Source organism: Cavia porcellus, unplaced genomic scaffold (genome assembly GCF_034190915.1).
Source record: "Cavia porcellus strain 051 isolate PalLab524CR breed Dunkin Hartley unplaced genomic scaffold, mCavPor4.1 scaffold_28, whole genome shotgun sequence".
NCBI classification, from domain to species: domain Eukaryota; kingdom Metazoa; phylum Chordata; class Mammalia; order Rodentia; family Caviidae; genus Cavia; species Cavia porcellus.
Genome location: NW_026947511.1, coordinates 46,575,930 through 46,601,754, shown reverse-complemented (window position 1 = coordinate 46,601,754; position 25,825 = coordinate 46,575,930). Strand labels below are relative to the sequence as shown.

The window sequence follows — 25,825 nt, the reverse complement described above, 5'->3', positions numbered from 1 at the left end:
GCGCCACTGAGCTAAATCCCTAGCCCTTTTTTCAGATTTTAGACTACTACTAATTTACTGTGGGTCTATCAAGCATGGTGGTCCATGCCTGTAATCCCAGCACTTGGGAGGCTGAGGCAGGAGGAATTGTCTCCAGTTTGAGGCCAGACTGGGCTATCTGGTTGAAGGCCAGCCTAACCTACATAGCAAGATCGTGTGTCCAAACCAAGTAGTCCTACCAATAATTTTACAATAAAAAGTAGAAACATATTCCGCTGTTGGTAGTTTCTAGAACTGAGATTTAGCTGTCTTCTTAGGAAGAGTCCAACCGCAAGAAAGATTCCAGGGCTGGGGGTGGTAGGGCAGGTGGACAAGACCCTGGGCTCCATGCTGACAGGGAAAAGGGGAGACAGAGGCAGAGAGGGCAGTTCAGCGGGCAGGGATAAGAGACAGAGCTTCCCAGCAGCTCCTCCAGGACGCTGTTCCCTGCACTACTGACGTTTCCACAAAGCTCCGGACTCAGGGTGAACCCTACTTCCTGTTCTCTCCCCAGGCTGCCACCTGCAACAGGAGAGGGGCTATTTTTATCACGCACATGACTCAGGCACACAGGTCAGAGAGGGTCTGGCCTCATGTGACAGGTATGTGCTCCTTGCTGGGAATGGCACCACTCGAGGGCTTCAGAGTTTCGGTCCAGGCAGGGTGCTGGTGGGCCCCACTGCTCTCAAGTCATGGGGGGGCTGTCACCATTTCAGTCAGTCTGGAGGGCCCCCAACTCGAGGCCATTTCGGCATCTGTGCTATAAGTATGAAGGACAGTGACATTTCACAATAGCACTCTGCTGTCATCACTCAGCCAACAGTAAGTGTGTCCTCCGATGTCAGAGCACACAGTTAGTTCTAGTACCTCGCATTAGAAGTCATGTAAGCAACTGCCCGCCCGTCTTATAAAAAAAGGAACCATGAGTCTCATTTGCCTTGGGGGAGCTTCATCATGGACTGAAAGGCCACCTGGGGAGGACTGGGCTGACCAGGGAGGCTGAGGCTGCCCGTGGACAGGGGTTCTGGGGTACAGTGCTGGTGTGACCCCCACCCTACTGGTCCTGGTGGCTGACCCTCTGACAGTTGACGTGGTCTCACCTCTGGGCACCGGCCTGTTCTCCGGGCTACTGAAGTCCCAGAGCCTGTCCAGGTGGCTGCACAGGAGCCAGGCCTGGCCAGGCCTGCTGGGGCGATGCGGCCTGGAGACCTGCAGGGAACTCTCCCACCTTTCTAGAAGGCTGCCCCGAAAGACAGCCCTCGCCTCCTTGTGGGTCAAGGGAGCCCTGAAACGGAGAGCTGCTGCGGCACCTCATGACTGTGGAACAGCCGGGAGGGCCAGTGAGAGGTGACCCAGAGGTGACACTGAGAGCTGCGGGAGCTCCTGCGTGGCTGTGGCCGACGTCAGGACTTCACATGGGGTTGGGGGGGGCCACATACACCACCACACACACACCGGGGCACTGATGCCACTTCAGTCTGGTATTTATCATCTGCCTAAAAGCTGCTCTCAGTGAACCGGCTGCTGGGAAGACTAATAGCCCTCCACCCGAGGAGACAGGCTCCGTCTCAAAGCTTCCCCTGCAGAGGCCAGGGTCTCCATTCGGTACTACAGGGCAGCATTCCAGCAGGCACACCTACTCCTTCCTGCTGCCAAGGGAATGCTGTGAAAGCAGGCTTGCTTTGGAAAATGTCTCAGAAATACACATGTTAACAAAGTTGTCCTTTTGAGATGGGCATGGGGAAGCAGGCTTGTAATCCTAGCACTTGGGAGGCTGAGGCAGGATCACTGCAAGGTCAAGACCAGTCTGGGCTACAAAGTGAGCTCAAGGCAAGCTTGAACTCCATAGCAAGACCTTGTCTCAAAAGGACAAAAAAAAAAAAAAAAACCCCACAAAAAACCCAAAAACAAAAACAAAGTTTCCCTTTTGTTTTTGAGATAGGGTCTTACTATGTAGTCCAGGCTGGCCTCAAAATTGTGGCAGCTCTCCTGTTTCAGCCTCCCAAGTGCTGGGATTATAGGCATGAGCCTCCATGACTGGCAAGGAAGTACTTTTTAGTTCGCTGAGTGTTTTTTTTTTTTAAACAATGAACTGGTGTTAAGTTTTAATACATTTTTACTCTGGACTTGGACAAATATGTTCCTAAGTGTGAATTTATTGTTCTTTCCCAGATCAGGAGTCTGTGAACTCTGGTCGTTGGCAAAAATCAATTCTGATGCTGGTTTTCCTGAGAAAATAAAAGTCTTACTGGAACACCACCATGTCACTTCTTCTTTGGTACCGGATATCGAACTCACGACCTTGCACTTGCCAGCAGGCTCCCTGGCCCTACTTTTCACATGGCACTGGGAGAGGGCATGGCTGTACAGGAGGCTGCACAGCTGCAGCCGCTGTGCCTGTGCCTCAGGGGGACCCACACCAGCTTCACACTGGTAGTATGGAGGCTGCCTTCCCTCTCTGGAACCGCTTTAGGTCACAGGCCTCAGAGACCAGGGGCAGGGGCGTGGCCCAATGGCAGAGCACTGGCTAGCACACTAGGCCGTAGATTAGATTCCCAAGGTGTGCACGCACCCTCACCCCACAGAGGAACGTATTTCAGAAATTTTGCTAAAACTTTATCTAGTCTGATTGTGGCATTTTTGGCAAGATAGGAGAGTGATTACTAATGTTTTAAAGGACTAATGAGCCATACATAGACTGACAATTTTTTCTTTTCCTTTTTTTTTGAGACGGTCTCACTGTGTAGCCTCCAAATCATGGCAATCCTGCTGTCTCAGCCTCCAGAGTAGTAGGATTAGTGCACGCACTACCTATGCAGGTCCAGTTTTAGATTATTTTATCTGAAGTAAATCAAGAAGTAACTCAGGATAGTTTCAGTCTAAAAACTTTGTCAACATTTCCAAATAAACTATAGCCTTGTAATATCCTCATAACTTAAAATCATGGGGGTTTTTTTTGGTTCCTTATTTGTTCTCTTGTTTTTTTATTGGTCCTGCCAAAAGCTTGACTATTTTCTTAGATAAATAATTTTCATTCTGTGGATTGTTTCTTTATTTTTCCTATTAATTTTTGTCCCCTCCTTTGTTATTTCCATCTCTTTATTCTTTTAGAGGCTTACTCCTGATTTTTCTAGCTTCTTTTTTTTTTTTTTTTTGTAAATTGCACTGAGAATCAAACTCACAACCTTGCGCTTGCCAGACAGGCGCTGTGCCGCTGAGCCACACCCCAGCCCTTGCCTGTTGTGTTTTGAGACAGGACCTTGCTAAGTCACTGGCCTCAGCCTCCTGAGTGCTGGGATCACAGGTGAGCACCAGTGTCTGTCCTGCTGTCTACCATCACCTCTCGGGTCCCCGAGCTGACTGAGCACTGCGAGGGCAGCCGAGCGGGTTCACAGCGGCTTGGACTCCCTTCCTCCAGGCTCTCACTCAGGGGTCCTTCACACACATTTCTCTTTTCCAAGTTGGCTCTGGTGCTGATCTCTAACCTGACTGCCTTTCACTGCAGTGTAAAAAGCCTGCAATGCTGACGCTCTGGAGCATTTAATATTTCCTTTATGAGGTCATACATGACTAATTTTTGTAACCCTTCTATGTATGCTTGGAAACTATTCTTTGTTGGGTGCAAGGTTATCTCCAGATATAGCTATTGGCTTAATCTTGTAAATGCCGTTATTTAACCACTCTACTTTTCTTGCTGTTTACCTCTGTTAACAGTATTAAACAGATTTAAACTTTATTTTTAGTCATTCTGAGACAGGGTCTCATTATGTAGCCCAGGCTGTCCTCAAACCTGCAGCGATTCTCTTGCCTCAGCCTCCAGAGTGCTGGGATTACGTGTGTGTCACCTTGCTTAGCTTAAATGAGCTGTTTACAGTCTTCAGTACTGCTGATTTGTTCTTTTTCCCTTGTTGAATTCTGCTTTATGTAGATAAAGATATACTAAGTGTGCACAAGTTCGTGATACTTCTACTGTCTTGGCAATATGAAACGTCACTCTGATTTTTGTGGACTTTTTGAGACAGGGTCTCACTATGCAGTTCAGGCTGGCCTTGAACTCACTTGTAACCCAGGCTAGCCTCCAACTTGCAGGGATCCTCTTGCCTCAGCCTCCTGAGTGCTGGGATGATGGCGTGTGCTATCACACTCAACTCTTTAAATGTTTTTAACCTAAATTCTGTATTATTATTACTATCTCAGTTTTCTTTTCATTAATAGCTACCTGATGTATCTTTTTCTACCCCTCCTTATTGGTCATTTAGGATACTATGCTTGAAAACATTTAAAAAGGAGATCAATTTGTGAAGTTTTACTTTCTCTTTGGTCCAGGTCTATTAACTAGTTAAGTGTAATTATGCAGGCGTTACACTGACTATGGCCACCTAGACACTGAGCCTTCCCCAGTTGAGCCCGACTCAGCGTCCCTGTGTCCAACCCACGTCCACATTGCAGAGCACTGTAGCGGGCAGCTTGCCCAGGGGCAGCTTGCCCAGGGGCAGCTCAGCCGGCAGCAGCAGACAGCTCAACACAGTGGCTTTTGGCACCTTAATGATCACTGGTCACTGCCTCTGGAGGTGAACAGTGTGCTCAGTATGTGCCAGGACCACTGTGAACCAGCGTGCGATGGGTCGCGGACTCTCCCCGAGCACTGCAGCCTTTCCTGGAACGTGGGGGATGGGAGAGCAGATACCACCACTGTGAAGACTCTTCTGGACTCCATTCAGTTAGCAGAAGGCAGCTGGCTCCTAGCCCAGTAATTCAACCTCTGCTCAGGGCTCCAACAAAAACTAGTTCAAATACAGTACTAGACTCTCCACCAGAGCAGATTCTAATCTCTACACTTCGCCACTCAATTAACTATTCATCAACAGGTGGCATTCAATGCTGGGTGACAACACAGCTAAACTGAGTGAAGAGATTGAAGAGGCAGATAAGGAAAGAAAGGCAAAGGACGCCAGGGGATTCAACACTGGTGGGTAAAGAGTGAGGGAATCAGTACAGATAGTGATGCAGGAGAAACCTCAATAAAACCAGGGTGGTGGAAATCTACTAGAGAAGGTCATTCAGCAGCTGGCGTGGGGGGAAAGCTGGCATGGGGCTGGGATGACAGCACTGCCTGGCAAGTGTGAGCCCCTGAGTTTGAGCCCCAGTAACAACAACAAAAACTGCTGGCGTGATAGTGCACACCGGTAACTTCAGTTCTGAGGGCCCCCAGTTCAAGCCCAATCTAGCAAATTTAGCAAGACCAGAGGGAGGGAAGTGGGGGAGAGGGACCTACGAATACAGCCTGGGGCAAAAGTCCTGATACCCAGTACCACAGCCACCACTGAAAAAGGAGTTACTCAAGCTATGGGCCCAGTAACAGTGTCCCAGCCTCGGATTCGGCAGCCGAGGTCTTGGAGATTACGGAGCAGGGCGTACTCTGCACGAATTCGTCAAAGGATCCCTCTTATTTTAAATTTTGCTAGACGGCGAGCAATACCTAACACAGTTTCTAAATTCATAAATGTCACCTCACCAGCAACAGGGCCCACATAACAGACACCAGCAGCTCTCATCTGACAGTCTCACGGGTCACAGAGGAACTGTGCGCAGTGTCTTCTACCCCTGTGAGAACCCCGCCATCTGCAAACAGCTCTGTGGGCAGACACGAGCCACTCCTCTTCACAGCAGCTTTTCCCCATCGGATTTTTTTTTTTTTTTTTTTGTACTGGGGACTGAACTCAAATACTCTACGTAATTCAAAAACAAAGCAAAACAACAACAAAAAAACCTCTAAGAAAAGCAAGATCAGGGTTTCAAAGCCGAAAACATTACAACAAAAGCAAAGGCTTGAAATGAGCTATGGGGAGGTCCGCAGGGAAGGACAGGTGGCTATGTCAGGAAGCCACGCATTGCATTCTCACAGTGCTGTTTACTAAATTCGCAGTTCTGCACAAACTCTGGAGCTGTTAAAAACTTAAAAACCAGAGTTCAGATAAAGCCATTTCCAGGGACTCCCTGTGGGTCTCCACCCCCCTCCTGAAAGGTTCTCTCACCAGCTCTGAGGACCCCTTCAGACGCCGGCCCATGCAGTGGGGACCATGCAGCAGACCTGCCCCTGCCCCCCACCTGCAGATGATCCTGCGTGGTAATAGTGTGCACTCTGACAGCCCATCACAGCGCTCTCGATGGTGCTCTAACTCCTGCTGCTGGTGAGGCGCTGACAAAGGTCTAATACGTGGTTCTGTGCCTGTGAATGAAGATGCTGGGGTGCGACAGAACCAAGAGCAAAGATGTCAGAAGACACAGCCAGTTATGTCCGCACAGGTGCCAGAGGAGACACGGGCCCTTTGGGCCAAAGAGCTGGAGCATCTGAATAAAGCCGGGATGGTAGCACATGACAGCAGGGAGAAAGGTTAGAAAACCCACCTCCTCACACACTTCTTGCCCACAGGAACTGAACTCAGGACCATGGGCCTGCCAAGCAGGCGGCTGTGCCACTGAGGTAACCCTGGGCCCCTCATGTTTCCACAAAGCCCCCAGCTCCCCCGCACCCGACACTGGAGAATACCCTCTGAACGCGGTGGTCCACAGGCAAAACTCCAGATGGCAGGAAATAAACACATCGAAATGTGACTAGTGCTGTGAAAACATTCAAGTTTACTCTTTCTCTTTTCTGTTTTTAAATGTCCACACTAAGGAATACTGTAGAGCTGGGGTGGTGCCACAGGCCTGTAATCCCAGCACCTGGGAGGCTGAGGTATGAGGGTGGTTCCAAGTTCGAGGCCAGCCTGGGCTAAATGACAAGCCCTTGTCTCAAAAAGCTGCACATGGGGGCTGAGGATTTAGCTCAGCGGCATAAGCACCTGCCTTGCAAGCAGGCGGTTGTGAGTTCGATCCCTGATACCGACAAAAAAGAAAAAAGACAAAAAAAAAAAAAAAAAAAAAAGCTGCACGTGGGGCTGGGGATTTAGCTCAGCGGCATAAGCACCTGCCTTGCAAGCAGGCAGTCGTGAGTTTGATCCCCGGTATCGATAAAAAAGAAAACAAAGACAAAAAAAAAAAAAATTCCAAAAAGCTGCACATATGCTGCATACAGGAAAGATTCCTGAAACTTACACTGTCTTGGTGTGGAAGACCACTTACACACCAGCCAAGAAAGTCACGACAGCTTCCATAAGATGCAGTGAAGCTGAAAGTCCTAGGGGGTCCAGGCAGAGAGGGACAGGACTGATGTCCAGGAAGGAGGGGGCCAGGCCACAGGCTGCAGGCACAACAAGACTTGAATCGGAAGCATTCACCTGACCACTGTGCAGGGCCAAGAACGCACCACCAACCCTAGGAGCTCAGTACACAGTGCCACTCCTGCAGCAGCACTGACAGAATCAGGTGCATGTTCATGGCACTTGAGACCTAATAGGGGTGCACACCACTGAGCGCGCTAGCCCAGCCTTCTCCTTTTTTGATACAGGATCTTGCTAAACTGTCCACGTGGGGCTTAAACTCGCAGTTAACTGTCTCTCAAAGTGTGTCACAATAGGCGTGCACCACCCAACCAGGCGTCTGTTCTTGTTTTCTGAGAGGGTTTTACCATACGGTCCATGCTGAGTTTGTGATACAGCCCAAGCTAGCCTTGAACTGCGCTCCTCCCACCTCAGCCTCCAAGTGCTAGGATTACAGTCACAGGTCACCAAGCCTGCTGAGAACTAGTTTGTGAATCTTGGATAACACGGCAGGGTAAATCCCAGCTTTCTGATATCTGCATTTCTCTGCTGACCAGGAGATGGAACCCATGTCTTCTCACTTATCCTTTCCTCTCCCTGGTAGGTGGGAAGGCCAGCCAAGCACCGTGAGCACTCTCCTTTCCAACAGTGCCGCGGCTGGCACTGGCGGAGGTGCGGCTGAAGGCGCTGCTGTGAAGCCCCTGCGGGGGCCCTCCACCACCCTGCTGCGCAACAGTCCGGACGCCAGCGACCCCCCCAAGCAGGAGAGACCAAGCATTGAGGGTATGGGGGACCGAATGAATCTCCTTCCTCTGCCCGTCACGTTTTTCCCTACGCATGACTGCCCCTGAGGCACTGTAGTGATGCGTGTTTGTGGCTCTTGGGGGAGGAGAGGAGGGGCATGCCCAACGCTGGAGGGATGCTGACGCAGCAGGGAGCAGGGGCTCACTGAGACGCTTCTGCAGGTGTCTTCAAAAGCCCTGCTGCACACTCACACTGGCAGGAAATCTGCTGTTAATACTTTAACCCTAGTGCCCAATGCTGCTCTAGTTTATGAGTGGTAACAGAAACAGGTATACAGTGTCGTAGCACATTCATTATGGAAAGCAGCTGCATTTTTCTGGCTAAAAGTTATAGGCCTTACTTTATGTGTGATATAATCCTTTATCCTTCCTTCCTTTTGGGGGTGATGGTGGGGAGGCTATATAGTTCAGGCTGGCCTCAAACTTGCAGCAATCCTCCTGCCTCCCAAATGCTTGGATTACCACCACACCCAGCTCCTCCCTTCCATTTGTGGTACTGGAAATTGAACCCAGGACCTCTGCACTGAGCTACATGCCCAGGCTTTTTTTTTACTGAGAGGGTCTTACTAAATTGCCTAGGCTGGGCTTGAATCCACAGTGCTGCCTCAGCGTGTTACGGGTGCTGGGCCTGCAGGTGTGCATCACGGTGCCCAGCTGGTTTTAGGAGTTAACAATCGTGTTAGCTCCCTGATAAACTCTGTGATAACTCACCCACCACCTACCTCTGTTTACAGCTGCTCACAATGATACCAAGATACAGGAAACGCAATGCAGCCACACCGACCGACCCTTTAGGTTTCCCTGTTCTAAATACAGCCGATCGTGTTTATGAGCTAAAAGGCAGCAGGCCCAGCTGCGTGTGCACGCTTGTGGGGGCTGAGGCCAGCCTGAGCTACGCCGAGACCCTGTCTCAAAAAACAAATAAAACAAGCACCTTAAAAAAGGGCACCGAGTGCAGGGGGGAGTAGCCACAAGATAACTTCTTTCATTACCACCAGTGTCACCTACTTTCAGTGTGCTCTTCTGAGGTAACAAGATACTTCGGCCCTGCCCTCCCGACAATGACAGTGACAGTCCCTGGGCTGCATAGAGCCTGCTGGGCAAAAACAACACAACCACTCCTCTGCAGGGACAGGGCTGCACGACAGGAACTGAGACAAAGTTTACCACGGGACTGCGTGTGTGTTACTGGGGATGGAACTCAGAACACGCGCTCACTGAGCCTGATCCTCGTCACTGCAACAAGACCCTGTCTCAAAATAAAAATTCTGATCCCCGTGCCACAGCCTTCCATGGTGCACAGATTACAGGTGTGTGACTCTGTACCCCTTTGGCATCAGCTATGTTCTCATCTGAGAGCGCAAACACCCAGAGTGCCTGCGGAAACGGACGCCAGTGACACCACATCCAGGACACTTTCTTTACTGAAAGCCGTTCCGTCCAGCAGGCCGGGAGATTCTTGTCTCACACAGGACAGTGGACAGAGCCCTGAGGGTGAGCAGTCAGGTACAGGAAGTCTGAGACACCAAACCCGGAAGGTGTGTCCCATCTGGCGCATACACCCATCAGGGCTGCAGCTGGAGAGCCGCTGGGCTGCGGAGCAGCGCAGCGCCAGGCACGGGGCAAGGGGCCCTCCTAGGAGCTCACTGCATGCTGGGTTTTGCTTTTATTCTTGTTGCAATGGAGAATGTACTCAGGCTCATGCATGCTAGGCAACGCTCTACTGCAGAGCTCCGCCTCCAGCCCTTGTATGTTTTACTTGGAGACAAGGCCACGAGCCGAGGTTCCCACTCCGATGCTCCCTCCCTAGCCTCCTGGGGTTACAGGCATGCACACCACAGCTGCCTTTCTCCTGTTCACAGGTGTTTTTGTCTCTTTTGAGTTCAGGCTGGCCTTGAGCATACTGTAACCCAGGCTGGCTTTGAACTCAGAGCGGTGCTCCTGACTCAGCCTCTCAAGAGCTGGGATTACAGGTGTGCACCACCACGCTTGGCCTATGGTCACAGGTTAATCAGGAAGCTGCATACACAGGCTTCCACACAGCTGTAAGGTTTGTTTTTGGATACCCTCTACCTTTGTGGGAACATGTAGGGGTGGTGACAGGTGAGAGGAATGGCAGAGTCAGCCCCGGCTTCCCTCTTTCTCCCTGTCAGCCACAGGCTGCATCTGTCCTGCTGAACCAGCCAGAAGAACAGCTCTAAAGACCACACAGAGAAGTGCTTCTCCTCCCTACTGCAGGGAGACTGGCTCTCATGCTGTGCCACCCTGGCATGGGCCCAGGACAAAGTCTGGTCCCTCCAACCTTGTGAGCATTTATCACGGCAGAATTTGATTATAAAGAGCTAAAGTGTTAAAAAGGCCTATTTACAAAGGGGAATATTTGAGCCCTCTCTTTACGTGTTGCTGCTACTGTTTGAAGCGCAACAGATTTATGGTTATGAAGTTCAGCCAGTATGCTGGAGTTTTTGGTTTGGGGCTGGTTTGATGTTTTTAAGTACTGGGGACTGAATTCAAGGCCTTTTGCACTGAGCTGCATCTCCAGTCCTTTTACATGTTTCTTTTTAAATTTTGAGACAGGGTCTCTCTAAGTTATTGAACACCCTGGTCCTGAACTCGAGACCCTCCTGCCTAGGACCACAAGCGTGCACCACACCAGCACATCTGGCTCATAAGCTCAATTTCTAAAGCCTAGCCGAACAGCAGCTGGGTGGGATCACCCTGGGATCTGCTGCTGCCCATAATCTCATTTCATTCAGGTTCACAGAGCAAATTTTTCTCCAGTAATACTATAAACATGCACTCAATGCAGAGAGCATGATAACCTATGAGCTCAACCAAAGACAGCCACTGCAAACATTTTGGTAGACACCCTTTCAGGAAGCATAGCATTAGGAATGTGTGTATTAGCCAGGTACAGTGGTGCACGCCTGTAATCCCAGCACTTGTGAGGCTGAGGCAGGAGGATTGTTTGCAAGCTGGAAACCAGCCTGGGCTACAAAGTGAGCCCAAAGCCAGCCTGAACCCCATAATGGGACTCTGTCTCAAAAAGACAAAATAAAAAAGGAATGTAAGTGTTGCAACTGGAGGCCCTGAATTCAAAAGTAAATGCGAGTCCTGACTGCATCAGGCTGAACACAATTTATTTCACTGATCTCCCAACACTGGTTTTTCTCACCTGTGAAATGTAGACAAGTCTCAAGAGGGTCCGTAGGACAACTACCACATGCAAAAGGCTTTAGGACGGCCTGACACACAGCAAGTGACAAGCTGTTTATGCAAATGCTCAGCCCCAATTCCGTTCCTCTGAGATCCCCTCAGGACCTTCCCTCCCTCCCTCCCTTCCGTACCGCGCACAGGACTCCAGTGCTTTACCATTCAGCTATATCCTCACCATTTTTAAAAAATTCTGAGTCTTGAGACAGGGTCTCCCTAAATTGCCCAGGCGGGCCTCAAGTTTGGATCGTCCTTCCTCAGCCTCATGAGCAGCTGACAGAAACTACCTCTCAGTTATTGCATCCAACAATACACTGCTTCCTCTCTAAATGGTTTCACATCCTAAATGGCGTTCCATCCTGCTTTGATCACTAAGGAACATGTTACAACTATCCACGGCCAGGATTCTGGGTGAGGCTGCGCCGGCAGTTCCTCACACACTGCCTGTTTTATAGCTCATGACCTCACTGGTCAGAGCAGCACAGATCAACAGCCACTGATGCAAGGGGAGGCAGCTGTCTAGAAAAGGACCAGAAGACAGTGGTGTGGCAGCCCTTTTGCTCACAGGGACATCCTACAGGGGGCTATAACTAGGCAAAACCAACTGGGCGAATGGGAGAATGACTATGAAACACACACACACAGCAACTGCCAGGTGAGTGGTGCTCAAAGCAGGGAAAACATAGAAGAGGAGGCTGAGAGAGATGAGTGCAGGTCTTGCATGAAGAATGGCTGAGTGATGGGTTCCTCGAGCTCTGCTGCATGCCCACTGTCACCCACCCACAGCGACAGATGTCTGTCCAAGCACTGCAACCCAGGCTTCTAGCTTCAACAACCCAGCTGGGCAGCTGCTCTGGCACTGTCACGTTACCACTTAGCAGGGACCTGAGGAGTCCTGAACTCCTGCTCCTGACAGTCTGGAAGTACCTGCCGCAACTGCATTTTGGGGGCTGCCCTACTGATCAATCCATGACTCTATCTCCTACACTAAGCACTTGTGTGTGCTGGAAACAACAGGGAGACCACACTGGCTGGGGCGCGACAGTGTATGCACAGGGCCCAGTGTGAGCCATGGGTGACTTGACCCACCAGCACGCTGCTCCATGCAGCAAGATGAGCCTGCAGGGAGGAAGCAGACTTTAGGAAGGAAACCAAGCCACAGCCGGGGTCATCAATGTCCTCCGGGGCCTAGTCCCAGCTCAGTGCAGGGAGAGGTGACAGATGCTTGAGGCGTGAGGCCCAGTGTGAGGTCACGAGGGACCCTCAGGACAGTGGGACCTGGTCTCTTCCTGATCTTCTCATTTATCAACTTCACAGAGAGCCTCCTCAGCCATGGCGCTGCCTCAAGTAGGTCCCAAAACCTTGCGGCAAAACCCTGAAAGCCGAGAACCCAAACAGTAAGCTTCTCCCTGTGTGAGGCAGCAACAGACAACACGGGGTGCTCAAGTGTTGTCACAGTGACAGTGGACTAACGCAGACCCTTCGGTGGGTGGACACTGCCGTCTTCTCGTGCTCCACACCACTCCCACCTGCCAGGGACACTACGGAGTCGTGAGCCAGCTTGGTGCCTAGGGTCAGGGCATCCTACTGGTCGCCCAAGGTCCTGGTTTCAGTTAATGGGAGACTTTCTCTAGTGTTACAGTAAGCATCTAACTCTGGAAACATCTAGAATTAAACACAGAGCTGTTTAACAGAAGTCACAATATAAAGCCAGGGATACGGCTGAGCAACAAAGCTCCTGTCTGGCAAGCATGAGGTCCTAAGTTCAAGGCCTGGTACCAAAAAAACAAAACAAAAAACTCACAATATAAACAACTTGCATTACGGAGATTAGAGCATGACTGAGGCCCTAGCCCCTGCCACCTTGACGGTTCGCAGATCAAAGATCTTCTCATGCCCCTCTTGATTTCAGCTGGTACTTTCCGGCAGCCTCACCACCTCGAAAGGCCCTCCATGTCCTCTCTGCCCAGGTCGTTTCCTGCACTCTGAATCTGCAGTTGGGCCTTTCTTCAGCACTGCTCCAGCCACTGTGCCTCTACCACAGCTGCAGGTGCTACCGGCTCCCCTCCACGGGCGTGTGCAAGCCCCAGCAGAAAGGGTCTGCGTGGGAAATGTGGCCCCTGCCTGCAGATAGCATGGTCTAATCAGAGACACCAGATACACTTGAGGGGAGAGACACGTGCCAGGGGCAGACTGCAGGAGCTCAGCACAAGGAGCAATTCCACAGTGTTCCACAGGAAGGTTAGTGTGAGGGCGCTTCAATAAGAGAAACTCAGAATTCAGATCTGCCCTAAGTGCTATTTTGTATGCCCCAAGAATCAAACAGAAGGGGATTAAAAAGTACTACCTGTACAAAAAGATAAAATCCTACCCACCTAGGGGTGCAAGGGCCACTACGTGGGGGATAAAACTTACACCCCTCAGTTAGAAGCTCTGAACGTGCTAGCTGAGCGTGGCAGAGCTGGTGTTGCATGGGTTATGGAGAAACATCAGTTCCTTCCCCTTGGTTTTTAAACTGCAATCCATGGGTCATCTTCCCCCAGGCTCCTGAAATAAGGAACTAGAAAGTGCCCACGATTTGGCTTCTGTTTAGCTGGAATAGCTAGCTGTAAGGCCTGGGCACTCATACACATTCCTCAACATGTAAACACATAAAAAAAGAAGATACTCTTATTTTCCAAGCTGTACCATGACCAGCTCTGGTTAGCACAACCACTGCTTTAGCCACTTCTGACCTGAGGAATCAGGAAGCAGAGGAAAAGAAGGGCCTGTCCTCTTCCTCATCCTGAGGTTCACTAGAATGAGCCACACACACCAACCCAGCCAGTCCCTCCTATTCCGAGGGCCAGCTGACACCTGACCTGCTCTACAGGTAACAGCAATGCTGCAAGAGATCCCCAGGGAGCCACCAAGAAGAGTGAGGCACCTCGGCACATAGCCACCACCATGAGACGACTCGGCCTGCTCTCCCTGGGGAGGCGCACAGAGCACTCAGCACCATCCTCCTGTGCAGGGCATGGTGACAAGCCAGAGCACCTACCTCCTCACAGACCTCGCGGACAGCCGCCACGCCAGGCTCCTCCTCGGGCTCCATGCCTCCCCCAGGAACGATCCATCGGTCTGGGTGGCGACTACTGCTTACCAGCAGCACCTAGAGTTGCAGAGGGCAGAGGGGAGGATTAAAAATGGAAAAGGATGCAGGGTACATGTTCGGAGTCTGAACGCCACAAACACTGAAGTCACCAGCAAGCCAGTGCTGTTTCGTCTCATCTCACGGCAGAGGACAGGAAAGGAATCTGCTGGCAACAGCAGTGCACTCTCCTCACTCATGCCTCGCCTTCCAGGTCATCTGTGTCCCCCACCCACCGCCAGTCTTCCCCTCGACTCCTTTCTCTGAAGCCCTCACAACACTTCCCTTGCAAGACAACTAAAAGATTATAAAAAATGTGACCAACCACCCTGCAAGCACCCAAGGCTGGCCGAGAGAAGAGACCCTCGTGGTGGCGTCACCACAGCCCTCACTCCTGCGCTGCTGCTGTCCTCCAAGGTGGAGACAGCACATGATCGTCCAGCAGCTGCAAGGGCACCGGCATTCTGCAACCAGGAAATTTCATTCAGGAACAGAAAACCAAATAAAGACATGAAACACTGATACTGAATATAGTTTTAAAAAAAGAAAAACAAAAAGGAATACAGTTTTATTACTTCCAACCACCAGTAGCTGGTCAAGGGTGGAATAACTGAGTGCTCCTGCAGCTGCTTTCCTCACCCTCTCTGGGACACAGGGAACCTCAACAAGGCCAGCTGAAGTCCCCAGCTGGAGCCAGAGTCTGGCAGCTCTACAGTATCTCCAGAACTAAGGGAGCACTCCTCTGTCCCCTAAAGCATCACCGAACGTGACCACCCTGGGCTGCATCCCTGCTCTGGCCACAGTTCTCCTGAGCGCTCTGTGCCCACCGCTGTCAGTGAGCTGCCCAGCTTTCTCTCCAGCCCTGCCCGACCCCCTGCCTCTGCCTGGTAATCTTCTGCTCATCTCCTTTCTCCTTGTGGATGGTGGCAAGTCCCAGCCCTCAAGAATTCTGCCTTTGCCCTTAATCCCTGCCCTTCTGGCCATGACAGTCTACTGACACTCACCTAGGAAACCTGTGATCCTCGGACGGAGAGCAGACCTTGGGGTTAGGAGAAGGGAATCTGTGACTCCAGGACGCCTGAGATTTACAAGTGCTATTTCAAGGCGTGTGCTCCCTCCCCCTCTGATGAGTGCCACGTGGAAGAATTTAAAATACCACATAATCCACAGCCTCTGGCTGGGATATATGTTCACTCAAAGGGTGCTCCACGTGATCGCTCTGTGAAATCAACTGGCAACTTTGTGAATTTTGCCATTAAAAGCACAGTTCCCGCTGGACTCTGACCTTAGACCATACACACATGAAAAAATTATTTTAAGACAGGGTCTCACTGCAGTACAGGGTGGTCTTGACCTCACAACCTAGTGGCAATCCTTTTGCCTCTGTCTTTCAAGTGCTTGGGACTGCAGGCTGGGCCACTGCACCCGCCCTGTACATAAACATTAACTCAAAATGGAACAAACCAGGCCTGGGTTCACTTCCTTCTGGGAAAGTCTCCCCCTCTCCAAAGGGCCAAATTAAATATAAGAGATAAAACTAAGAAACAGAAGAAAACACAGGGGTGACTCTTCTCAACTGGGGACTAACCAAACTCTTACACATGACACCAAAAGCCTATATGTCAACAACATACAATAAGCTGGATCTTGTAAAAATTTAAAACTTTTGCTGGGCATGGTGGAACACATCTGTAATCTTAGCAGACAGGAGGCTGAGGCAGGAGAATTGCAGTGAGTTCTAGGCCCTGGCTTTAATTTTCAGTAGTACAAAATAAATAAACATGTATAAAATATATACATATATATACATTGTATATATTTTATATATATACAAGTGTGTATAAAATCACAAAATCACTGATTCAGTAATTAAATTCCTAGGTATATACACAAAAGAACTGAAAATAAGTACTCAAATACTTGCACACAAATGTACACACCACCACTACTCACAGCAGCCAGAAGGTAGAAACAACTCAAATGCCCACCATGGATGGGTAAGTAAAATGTGCATACAGACTGAGTATGGTGGAACATGCTTGTAATGCCAGCACTCAACAAAGGCTGGAGGCAGGAGGATCCAAGTTCAAACCCTACCTGGGCAATCTGGTGAGTTAGTGAAACCCTGCCTCAAAAAAACCAACAAAAACAGCTGGGCATGATGATACCCAGCACGTTAAGAGGCTGAGGCAGGAAGATCACAGGGAAGTTGAGGCCAGCCTAGGCTAAATGATGAGTTCAAAATTGGCCTGAAGTACATAGCAAGACCCTGTCTAAAAACAAAACGCAACACAACAGTTGGGGTTGCAGGTCAGTAGGGAGGCCCTGGTTTCCCCTAGGGTCACCAACAAAACAAAACAAACCTGGTATGTGCAAATAGTAGACTAGCATTTGGCTGTAAGAAGAAGTGAATGACACAGTGAAGCCTGCAAACATTCATTGCATGAAGGAAATCAGACAAAGAGCGAAACACACGGCTCCATCTACCTGAACCTGCAGAGGAGGTAAAGTCACACAAACGGAGCAGGCTGGCTGTCAGGGCTGCAGGAGGGGAAACTGGGTAACGTAACAAGTACTTGGTTTTGTTTTGGGGTAGGAAAGTGTTTTAAACGCAAATAAGAGGCACTGGCAGCACAATTCAAGTAACTAAATCTTGGAAGATGCCTACACGTTCCCATCACCAGAGGAACGAACGGGTGCCATGATCACTACACGCAATGGAGAGCTACGCTGCACAAGAGGACAGGGTGGGGGGTAACACTGAGATGACCCAGACACACACGCTTAGATACCACACTTCTTATGTGACAAATCCAAAACATGAAAAGCAAAATAGAAGATCAACAGTAGGAAGTAGGGAGACAGGTCTTTTTAAAAGGGAGGGGACCAAGAGATAAAGGGAGGGGAAGGGAAGGAAGGGAAAGGAAAGGAGAAAGAACTGAGATGTGTTATGTATGTGCACCAGCTCCACACGAGGAATGGGAACATTACGAGTGGCATACATGCACTAATAAAAAAAAAGCTGGGAAAAAAAGGCTACATGTGCTCAAAAATAAGCAGTCTCTAATGCCAATAAACTGCTCATGCTGATATGGTCAATTTTATGTACATAAATTTCATCTTGATTATAAATGCTGAGGCAGGCAGTGCTGCCACTTCACCCCTACAGTTCTACCCCAAAGGGGCGCCCATCCAATGGTAGTCCTTAGTTTCTATGACTCAGTTAAAAAACTAACGTAACATACTAGTCCCACAAAAGAAAAAGGGGGCTAGAGATGTAGCTCAGCAGCACAGCGCCGCCTGGCCAGAATAAGGTCAGGAGTTTGATTTCCAGTACCAATGAAGGAAGGAATGGACGGGCCCGCTGCCATGGTCATTCTCTTCAGCAACTGAGACCAACTCTTCTGTTTAAACATTCCTTGCAAAAAAAAAAGTACACACTAACAAACGTTAACATAGTTGGGTATGTAAGCACTGCGTTTAAAAATATGCCCACAAGCCCGGTGTGGTGGCACACGCCTGTGAGCCCAGGGCAGGGCATACTGAAGCAGGACTGCTGCGAGTTCAAGACCAGCCTGGCTACACAGGAAGGTCAAGGCCTGCGAGAACTGCACAGCAAGAGCCTGTCTTGAACCATCCCCACCCAACGTGACAGGCACAGTCTGTGCCCTACTGAGTGAATGCCCAGTGGAGAACTGCAGGATGCAGGTGGGCTGGCCAAGGCCCTGGGGGCACCTCACCCAGGCTGGGGCAAGGCAGAGTGGCATGGTAAGAGTTTTAGGAGAACCCCAGCTCCAGAAGGACTTTTATTCCAAAACAACAAAAGCCATGAACCATCTCGTGTGCTGTCCAGGTGCCTGTAACGCAGGGGCAAGGCAGGACGGCGTCAGCCCTGGGGCGCAGGCAGGTGACTCACTGCCCTCAGCCTCACCAGGTGCCCCGCACTTCCCCATGAGCCGCCCTCGCTGCTGGGGGCCAGGCCAGCATCTGGCTAAGGAAATGAGAGAAGGGACAGGTGTCATTTCTCCTGCACCGGGGCCGGGGTCGGGGCCAGGGCCAGGGCGGCAGAAGCCCATCCAGTTTCTCCCCTCTGCCACCACAGAAGGACAGACGCGGGATTTCAGCCAGTGAAGCCACAATCCTGGGCCTCAACCGGAGAATTTGAGCATAGCGAAAGGCCTCTAAAACACAGGCAGGAACTGGGATGAGGAATAGAACTGATGCTACTGGGTAGGACGGAGCAGCCTGTAACCTGGCACTGCGGGAGGATGAGGCAGGAGAACTGCAAATTTAACCAGGCTGGGCAACTCAGGGACTCAGTGAGACCTGGCTCAAAATAAATAAAGTTTAAACAGGCCGGAGATGCAGTTCAGTGTGAAGGCCTTGCGTTCGGCACTCAGTAACCGGGAAGAGAGGGACTGAGTTTTAGCTGCTCACCCACACACACAGGCAGAGAGGGCATAGCCTGCGGCCAGGCGGCCAGCCAATGTCTGCTAAGCAAACAAAAGAATGGACCAGCAACTGATGGGACCAGCAATTCTTCTTTTAAAAAGGAACTGAAAAGGAGTCATGATTGAAACCTGAAGACAAAGCCGGGTATGTAAACCCAGCACTTGGGAGGCTGAGGTAGGAGGACTGCTGTGAGTACAAGGCCTGGACTACCTGGTGAAACCCTGCCTCAAAAAGACAAAAACTAATTAATTAAATAAAAACCTGAAGGCAAAGGGGAGTCAATGAAGCTGATACGGCAAAGAAACTGCCTAACCCATTTGGGCTTTAGAAAGCTCACCCTGACAGGCAGGCCTGCTCCTGGAGGCCAGGGCCAGGTTCCCAGACCTGAAGGGAGCCAGGACACTGTGGGGTGTGGGCTGGCTGGGGAGCAGCCGTGCAGAAGGGGGCCAGAAAGGACCAGGGACCCAGCCTCGACCTGACCTGAGGGTGCAGCGAGGAGTCCGAGAGTACCGCCAGTGGAAATCACGCAAAGGTGGGATGAAACCCAAGAAGGGAAAGAGCCAGGGATCTGGGGAGCGAGGCCCTCAGAATCCTGCAGCCATGATGAGATTCACACAAGGGGAAATATGTGTGTCAGCAACGCCTGAGTGACATCAGGTCATCTCTATTCTACCACAGAGGACGCAGTGGGGGCAGGTGGCTCCAGAGCTCCTAGGTTCAAGTTCTAGAAAGATTTTCCCAGGAGAAATTAGGTTACATGTGATGATAATCTATACCACGGGAATGGCTGATTAATAATCCACACAGCTTAGACATATTACCATTTTCCAAAGAGGACAGTGGCACATACACACTATGCATGCACCACCATACCTGGCTTATGTGTCCCTTTTGGGAAAAAAAAAAAAATCAACATAAAAGTTAGTATCTGGCTGAGTATGGTGGCACGGATCTGTAATTCCAGCAGTCGGGAGGCTGAGGCAGGAGGATCACCATGAGTTTGAGGCTAGTGTGTGCTACACAGTAAGTTCAAAGTCAGCCTCAACTATATAGGGAGACCCTGATCTTAAAAAAAAAAAAGAGAGAGAGAGAGAGAGAGAATATGTACACCTGCTTGCATTCCAAATAAAGTGAAAATTCACTATTTTTTACAGTATTCTTTTCATAGACTGTTTTAAAAACCAGCTGCCACAACTTCTTGTACTCAATGATCCTACAAAATGTTTAAAAGGTGAGCAAAGTGGAATATTAAGTGAAATAATCTACTGAAAGCAAATCTATGAATACCAGGAAAGGTGATGCGCGCCTGTAAACCCAGCACGCTGGGAAGCTGAGACAGGAGGATGGCAAGTTCAAGCCCAGCCTGGGGAACTCAGAAATTCTACAGGACTCTGTCAGACAGAAAACAGGGGAGAAGAGGACAGGGAAGACAGAAAGGGTAGCCAAGGACCCTAACTAACTAGGTAAAAGGGTATCATTCCCAGGCGAGAGTCCCCAAAGTACAGGACGTAACAAGCCTCTGTGCGATACAAATGACGGCATGTCACTTTAAACCCTATGTGTAGTTTAGATATCTTAGAACAAGAAAGCCTAGCATTATTTCCTAGGAAATTTCTAAAGCCAAATGGAGTGAATGAAATAGTCACAGTGCTCCAGTTTCTTGAGGTTATTAAAACCAACGAGTCGAGGACATTCCTGACATCCACAAGCTGCATAATCCTCCCACACTGGCTGGGAGCTGCAGGCAGGCACTGTTCACGCCCCACGGTGAGAAGCTGACTTTGGCCAAGCCTTGCACTCCGTGTCCTCCACACTCCAGATGCATCCAGGACATTTGGTGTGAACGCACAGTGGTGTCGATGGAGTAAGCACAGGTCAAACGCCCAGCTTTAAACTGCAAGTGTGAGGTGTCCATTACAGGGCAACTATTGGACACGGCTTCCCAGGTTGCCTCTAACACCCACCAGCTATGCAAATATGAAGGGGAAAAAAAGTTTCATCTTGCTAGACTTTAGTTTTTTCAGTTTTAGAATGAACTGACAGCCAGGCACGGTGGCACACACCTGCCATCCCAGCACATGGGAGGCTGAGGCAGAAGGATTGCCAACAGTTTGAGGCCAGCCTGAACTACATAGTGAAATTTTGTCTCAAAACTCCAAATAAATAAGAAATAAACAAAATAAAGTAAACTGATCCAACAAGCTCTAAAATCCCTTTGGCATTAACATTCTATTATTCTAAATTTATATAGCTCTGTGTCTAAAATTGTGCTTCCTATTTCCACTCTCTGTAAAATTTTTCCAACAGTACCAAGTATATACATGCTCAAAAGTATAAAAGGACGCAGTGAAAAGCAAGCCTTCTCGCCTACCTTGGTCCCCAGAACACTTCTTATGAGGAATTCCTGGAGTAGCATATAACACAGTGATAGCAAACCTCTGAAGGTTCATCACCATGGTATACAAATATATATATTTTTTTTTTCTTTGTATCAACCACAAAGAAACTCATCGTCTACAATGATCTGCTTTACTTTTCCACTTAAAGCATGGGAACTGCTACAAGCAACAGTCCTGAAGAACTTCCGTTCGCTGTCCAGGCTGGTCTGAACTCCTGGGCTTCAAATGAGCCTGCAGCCTCAGGCTCCTCTTGGCTGGGAAGACAACCACTGGCTGTTTTAATGTTTTATTTCACATATACACATGTACACACCGGGGCCTGAACCCAGGGCCTCTGCCCTGAGCTACGTCACTGCCCTCTTTGGTTATTTTTAAAACTTTGAGACAAGATCTTGATAAATCACTACATTGCTCAGGCTGGGCGTGAGCTCGTGCTCCTCCTGCCTCAGCTCCCCGAGTGCTGGACTCACAGGCATGTGTAACTACAGCTGGCTTCTGGTGTTTTGGGTTTCTGAGACAAGGTGCGTGGGCTGGCCCTGGCTGTAACTGCCACTTAGGAAGCAGCAGAAAGGGCGGCAGTGCGGCCCTCCAGGAGGAGGGCCTGGAGTAAGCGAGGAGCGTGGTGAAGGTGTCGTGGAATAACTAAGCCGTGGCTGTGGGGTGCTTAGAGGCGTGACTCCGACTCTACTGTCAGAGGACAAAGAAACCTTCTGCAGTGGGCGATGACAAGAGGGCACCAGTGAAGCATCGCCTGCGAACCCTGGTCTAAGCAGCTGGGGAGGTGATGATGTGATGAGCAGGCTAGGAAAACCCTAGTGAGGTCTGAGGTGCCCCCAACACTGCCGCAAGCTGTCACGGCATCCGGCCACTCTGCAAGGCAGCAAGGTGACGCTGGCTCAGCACCCCTGACTGAGCCAAGTGTGGCGGAGGTGCAGCAGGCTTGGCGGCTGGACCTGGTGAGGCCAGGTCCTGGTACACCAAGAACAGAACCACCGCGCACAGGACAGCTCCCCTCAGCCCAGCACTGCGCTCTGTGGCCGCGGGGCGGCCCAGAGGGATGCCATGATTCCCGGTCCTGCACCCACCGGCAGCACCGCCCAATGCTCTGCTGTTGCCCCACAGGTAAAACACGGGGCTTCAGTTCCTGTGGCATCTTCCTGTGGCTGTAGGCTTTCATAGGTTCTTCTCATACACTGAAACAGTTTCTGCCATTCTTGAGGACTGTCACTGTCATTTTTTAATGTGTCACTAATTTTTGATGAAGACAAACGTTTCCCGGTAATCAGTTTTGTCTGCCTCCTATAGAAGGTACCTTCCCCTGCCAGAAGGTCATGAGGACCTACGGTAGGGGCCGGCCAGGCTTTCCTGAAGGCCACACAGTAACACCAGCAGCTCTGGGAGCCTCACACTGCGCTGCCACCAAACCACTGTTGCTGCAGCGCCAAAGCAGCTGCGGGGGATACAACTAATGAGACAGGGTACGGCTGCGCTTTAATTAACCTGTATTATAAAAGTGAGCCATCATTCACCAATCCCTCTGCTCTAAATTACTTTTTAATTTTTTATTGATACAGTGATTTTACCTATTTATAGTGTGTGACAGCAGTACAATATATAGAAAGTGATGTGTGTGTGTGTGTGTGTGTATTTATGTATTTTTTTTTTTAAATATCTTTTGAGGCTATTTAAGAACCTTGTTTGGAGACAGTATGAGTTTGTAGTGCAGGCTGGCCTCGAACTTGCAGTAATCTTCCTGTCTCAGCCTCTCAAGTGCTTCAAGGGTATTTTTTAAAATTCCAATTTCTGCCCATTACTAATACACAGAAAGATATATATTTATACGCTGACCACGTGCACACTGTGACACACTCGGTTCATTCAGTTCTAGCTGCTTAGCACTGTCTAGGGAAGGGGTCGTGCCCTATGCCAGTACAGCTTGATTTCCTCCTCTGTTTTTTAGAAAACTAAATATCTTTTAATTCCAATTCTTGCTCTACTAATAGTGGGCAGTAAAGCAGAGCAGGAACAAACAGAATGAGAATTATCACAAAACTCACAGCAAGACCAGATCCATTAAGACTGCGACTCCTGGCTGAGCTCCCCCAGCTACACACACAGTCAGCATCGGAAACAGGGAGAGCCTGTTAGAGGTGTGTGTGTGTGTGTGTGTGTGTGTGTGTCCAGAAAAGAAATGCCAAGCCCTCTCCTCTGATCAGGCTCCAGCAGAGGAACCACCAGGCACTGAGGGCAGGGTCTCCTCCAGGGAAGGGACCGGCTGGCTGGGGAGAGAAGTGTGGCAGGAAGAATTTTCACTGGGTCCCCCTGCACCCTTTGACTTCTGAACAGTGAAAACACATCGCATATTCGAAACACTGGTCGATCATTTTTAGAAGCCAACAAATACTGTAAAATAACCAAACAAGGGACAATTTTCAATCTTCTACAAACCATACTTAAAGACACTGCCACAACACATGCCAGTTTGCTACAGGTAAGATTTCCTCTGTAAATATCCTAACTACTGCCGCAGGGAAGTGCACTTTGAGGCTCACCTACACACACCTCACCTGTGCTTACCATGTTTGCCTCTATCCAGCCTGAAAGAGGTGGTGGAGAGCTGCCCATTCTTAGACATGTCTTCCACTGATCTTTTTAAATACTTGCTGACTGGCTTGATACACACACAGACAAACCACACACACACACACACACACACACTCTTAATCCAATACTGGGGCGCCAACCCAGGGCTTTCTGCACACAAGGCAGCCACTCAACCATTGAGCTAACCCCAGCCCTGCTTCATATATTTTTAATGAAAGCTCTTACAAATCTTTTTCTTGGAGCAAAGGAAATGAAAATTATAAATTATTCTTGGTGTTCCTTTTTTCAACCATTAAGAGGCCAAAACAAACATGACTCTGCCCTTCTCTGTAAAAGCACCACTGCTGCCGAAAACTTAATCTGCCCACATTTCTGCGCTGCCTCTGAAACTTGCTTGAAACCCTGACCCTAGTTTGCCTTTCAACTGTACTTCAAAGTATTCAGAGAATGAAAGGCCTCACAACACCCACTCAGTGAAGCATGTGGGAAACAAAGCCTCTCGTCCACGCCATGATGTATGTTTTAAATTCCATCTACTAACAGACTCATTCTAAAGGAGGAACTTTTAAATAAACATTTCCAAAAAGTACAGGGCCCCTACATGGCTTCACGGTAGGCAGAACGCTTGCCTAGCACGTGCAAGGCCCCACTGGTCCCTCAAAAAAGATTCTAAAAACTAATTTTTTAAAATTGACATGAAATACCCCTAAAATTAACTATTTTAAAATGAAACGTTCATACATTCATGATGTTGTGAAATTAGCACCTCCACTAGTGCCAAAATACTTTTATCACCCAAAATAAAACCTTAGACCCAGTAAGCACACAAGCCCTCCGCCCTCCCCGGCAGCCGCCGTCTCCCCCCTCTGCCTGTGGCACACCTGCCCTGAAGGACTCACCTCTTGCGCTAGACGTTCCTTCTCTCACACACAGGCACATGGGCACACATGCAGATATAAACCAAATAACCAGACTTTTTCTCCCAGAAAATAAGTAAAACAAGTGGAATATCAAGCGAAAGAAAAAATAAGTCAAAGATATTGAAAAAACTGTAAAAGATGTATCTGATGAAGCTCTTAGCCAAATTATACAAAGAACACTTAAAATTCAGTAAGAAAATAAGCTGATTAAAAAGGCAAAAGACTACCTGGGCTCTGAGGAGTACACCTATAACCCCAGCAGGAGAAATCTGAATTCAAGCCCAGTCTGGGCAACTTAAAGAGATCCTCGCGCTAAACTACCAAAAACTTAAACTAAAATAAACTTAAATAAAATGAGTTGGGGATACACCTCAGTGTGAAACCTCAGGGTTCAATTCCCTGTACCCACAAAAGGAAAGAAAAGAAATGCAGACATTTATGTCGGTTTTATTCGTAACTGTCAAGACGAGGAAAGAGTCGGATGGCTCTCAGTCAGTGAACAGCTAAAGTGGTACATTTAGACAGAGGAATATCACTCAGCGCCCAGAAACTACCAAACCAGCCCGGCGTGCAAGCACAGGCCTGCAATGCCAGCCCTCAGGAGGCTGAAGCAGGAGGTGAACTGTGCGTGCGACGGCAGCCCAGGTGCTCCACACCAGCCTGAACTATTAGCAAGACCCTGCCTCTGAAAACACACACACCATTCCGAGCCACGAAACAACACAGAAGCCTAAATACGCAGCGCGGAGTGAGAGAACTCAGTCAGGGAAGGCTGCACACCATATGTCTCTGACAGCAAAGGCTAGTGATTACCGGGGTTTAGAAAGGAGAACAGAGGAATAGGCAGGGCACAAAGGGCTTTCAGGGCAGTGGAAACGTCTGCACGCGCCCTGCACGCAGGCACACATCATCACTCATCTGCCCAAACCCACAGGGCCCACGTCAATCAGGGACGTGGTGCTACTGATGTGTGAGTACAGGCACATCCATCGTAACACACACCACCCTGAGAGACGCTGATGGCAGAGGTGGTTCCAGAGGGGCAGACAGTGGCATTTCAAAACTGTTTTCCATTCAACTCTGC

At 49.5% G+C, this 25,825-nt stretch overlaps 1 protein-coding gene across 1 annotated transcript in view; it reads right to left on the bottom strand.

Annotated features, from left to right (window-relative positions):
* Positions 1–25,825, bottom strand: part of Nudt3 (nudix hydrolase 3) — a 71,737-nt gene that overhangs the window by 7,677 nt on the left and 38,235 nt on the right. Inside the window, exon 2 of the mRNA XM_063239038.1 lies at positions 14,277–14,387. Coding sequence (XP_063095108.1) covers positions 14,277–14,387 — 111 coding nt within the window. The remainder of the gene's footprint in view (positions 1–14,276; positions 14,388–25,825) is intronic.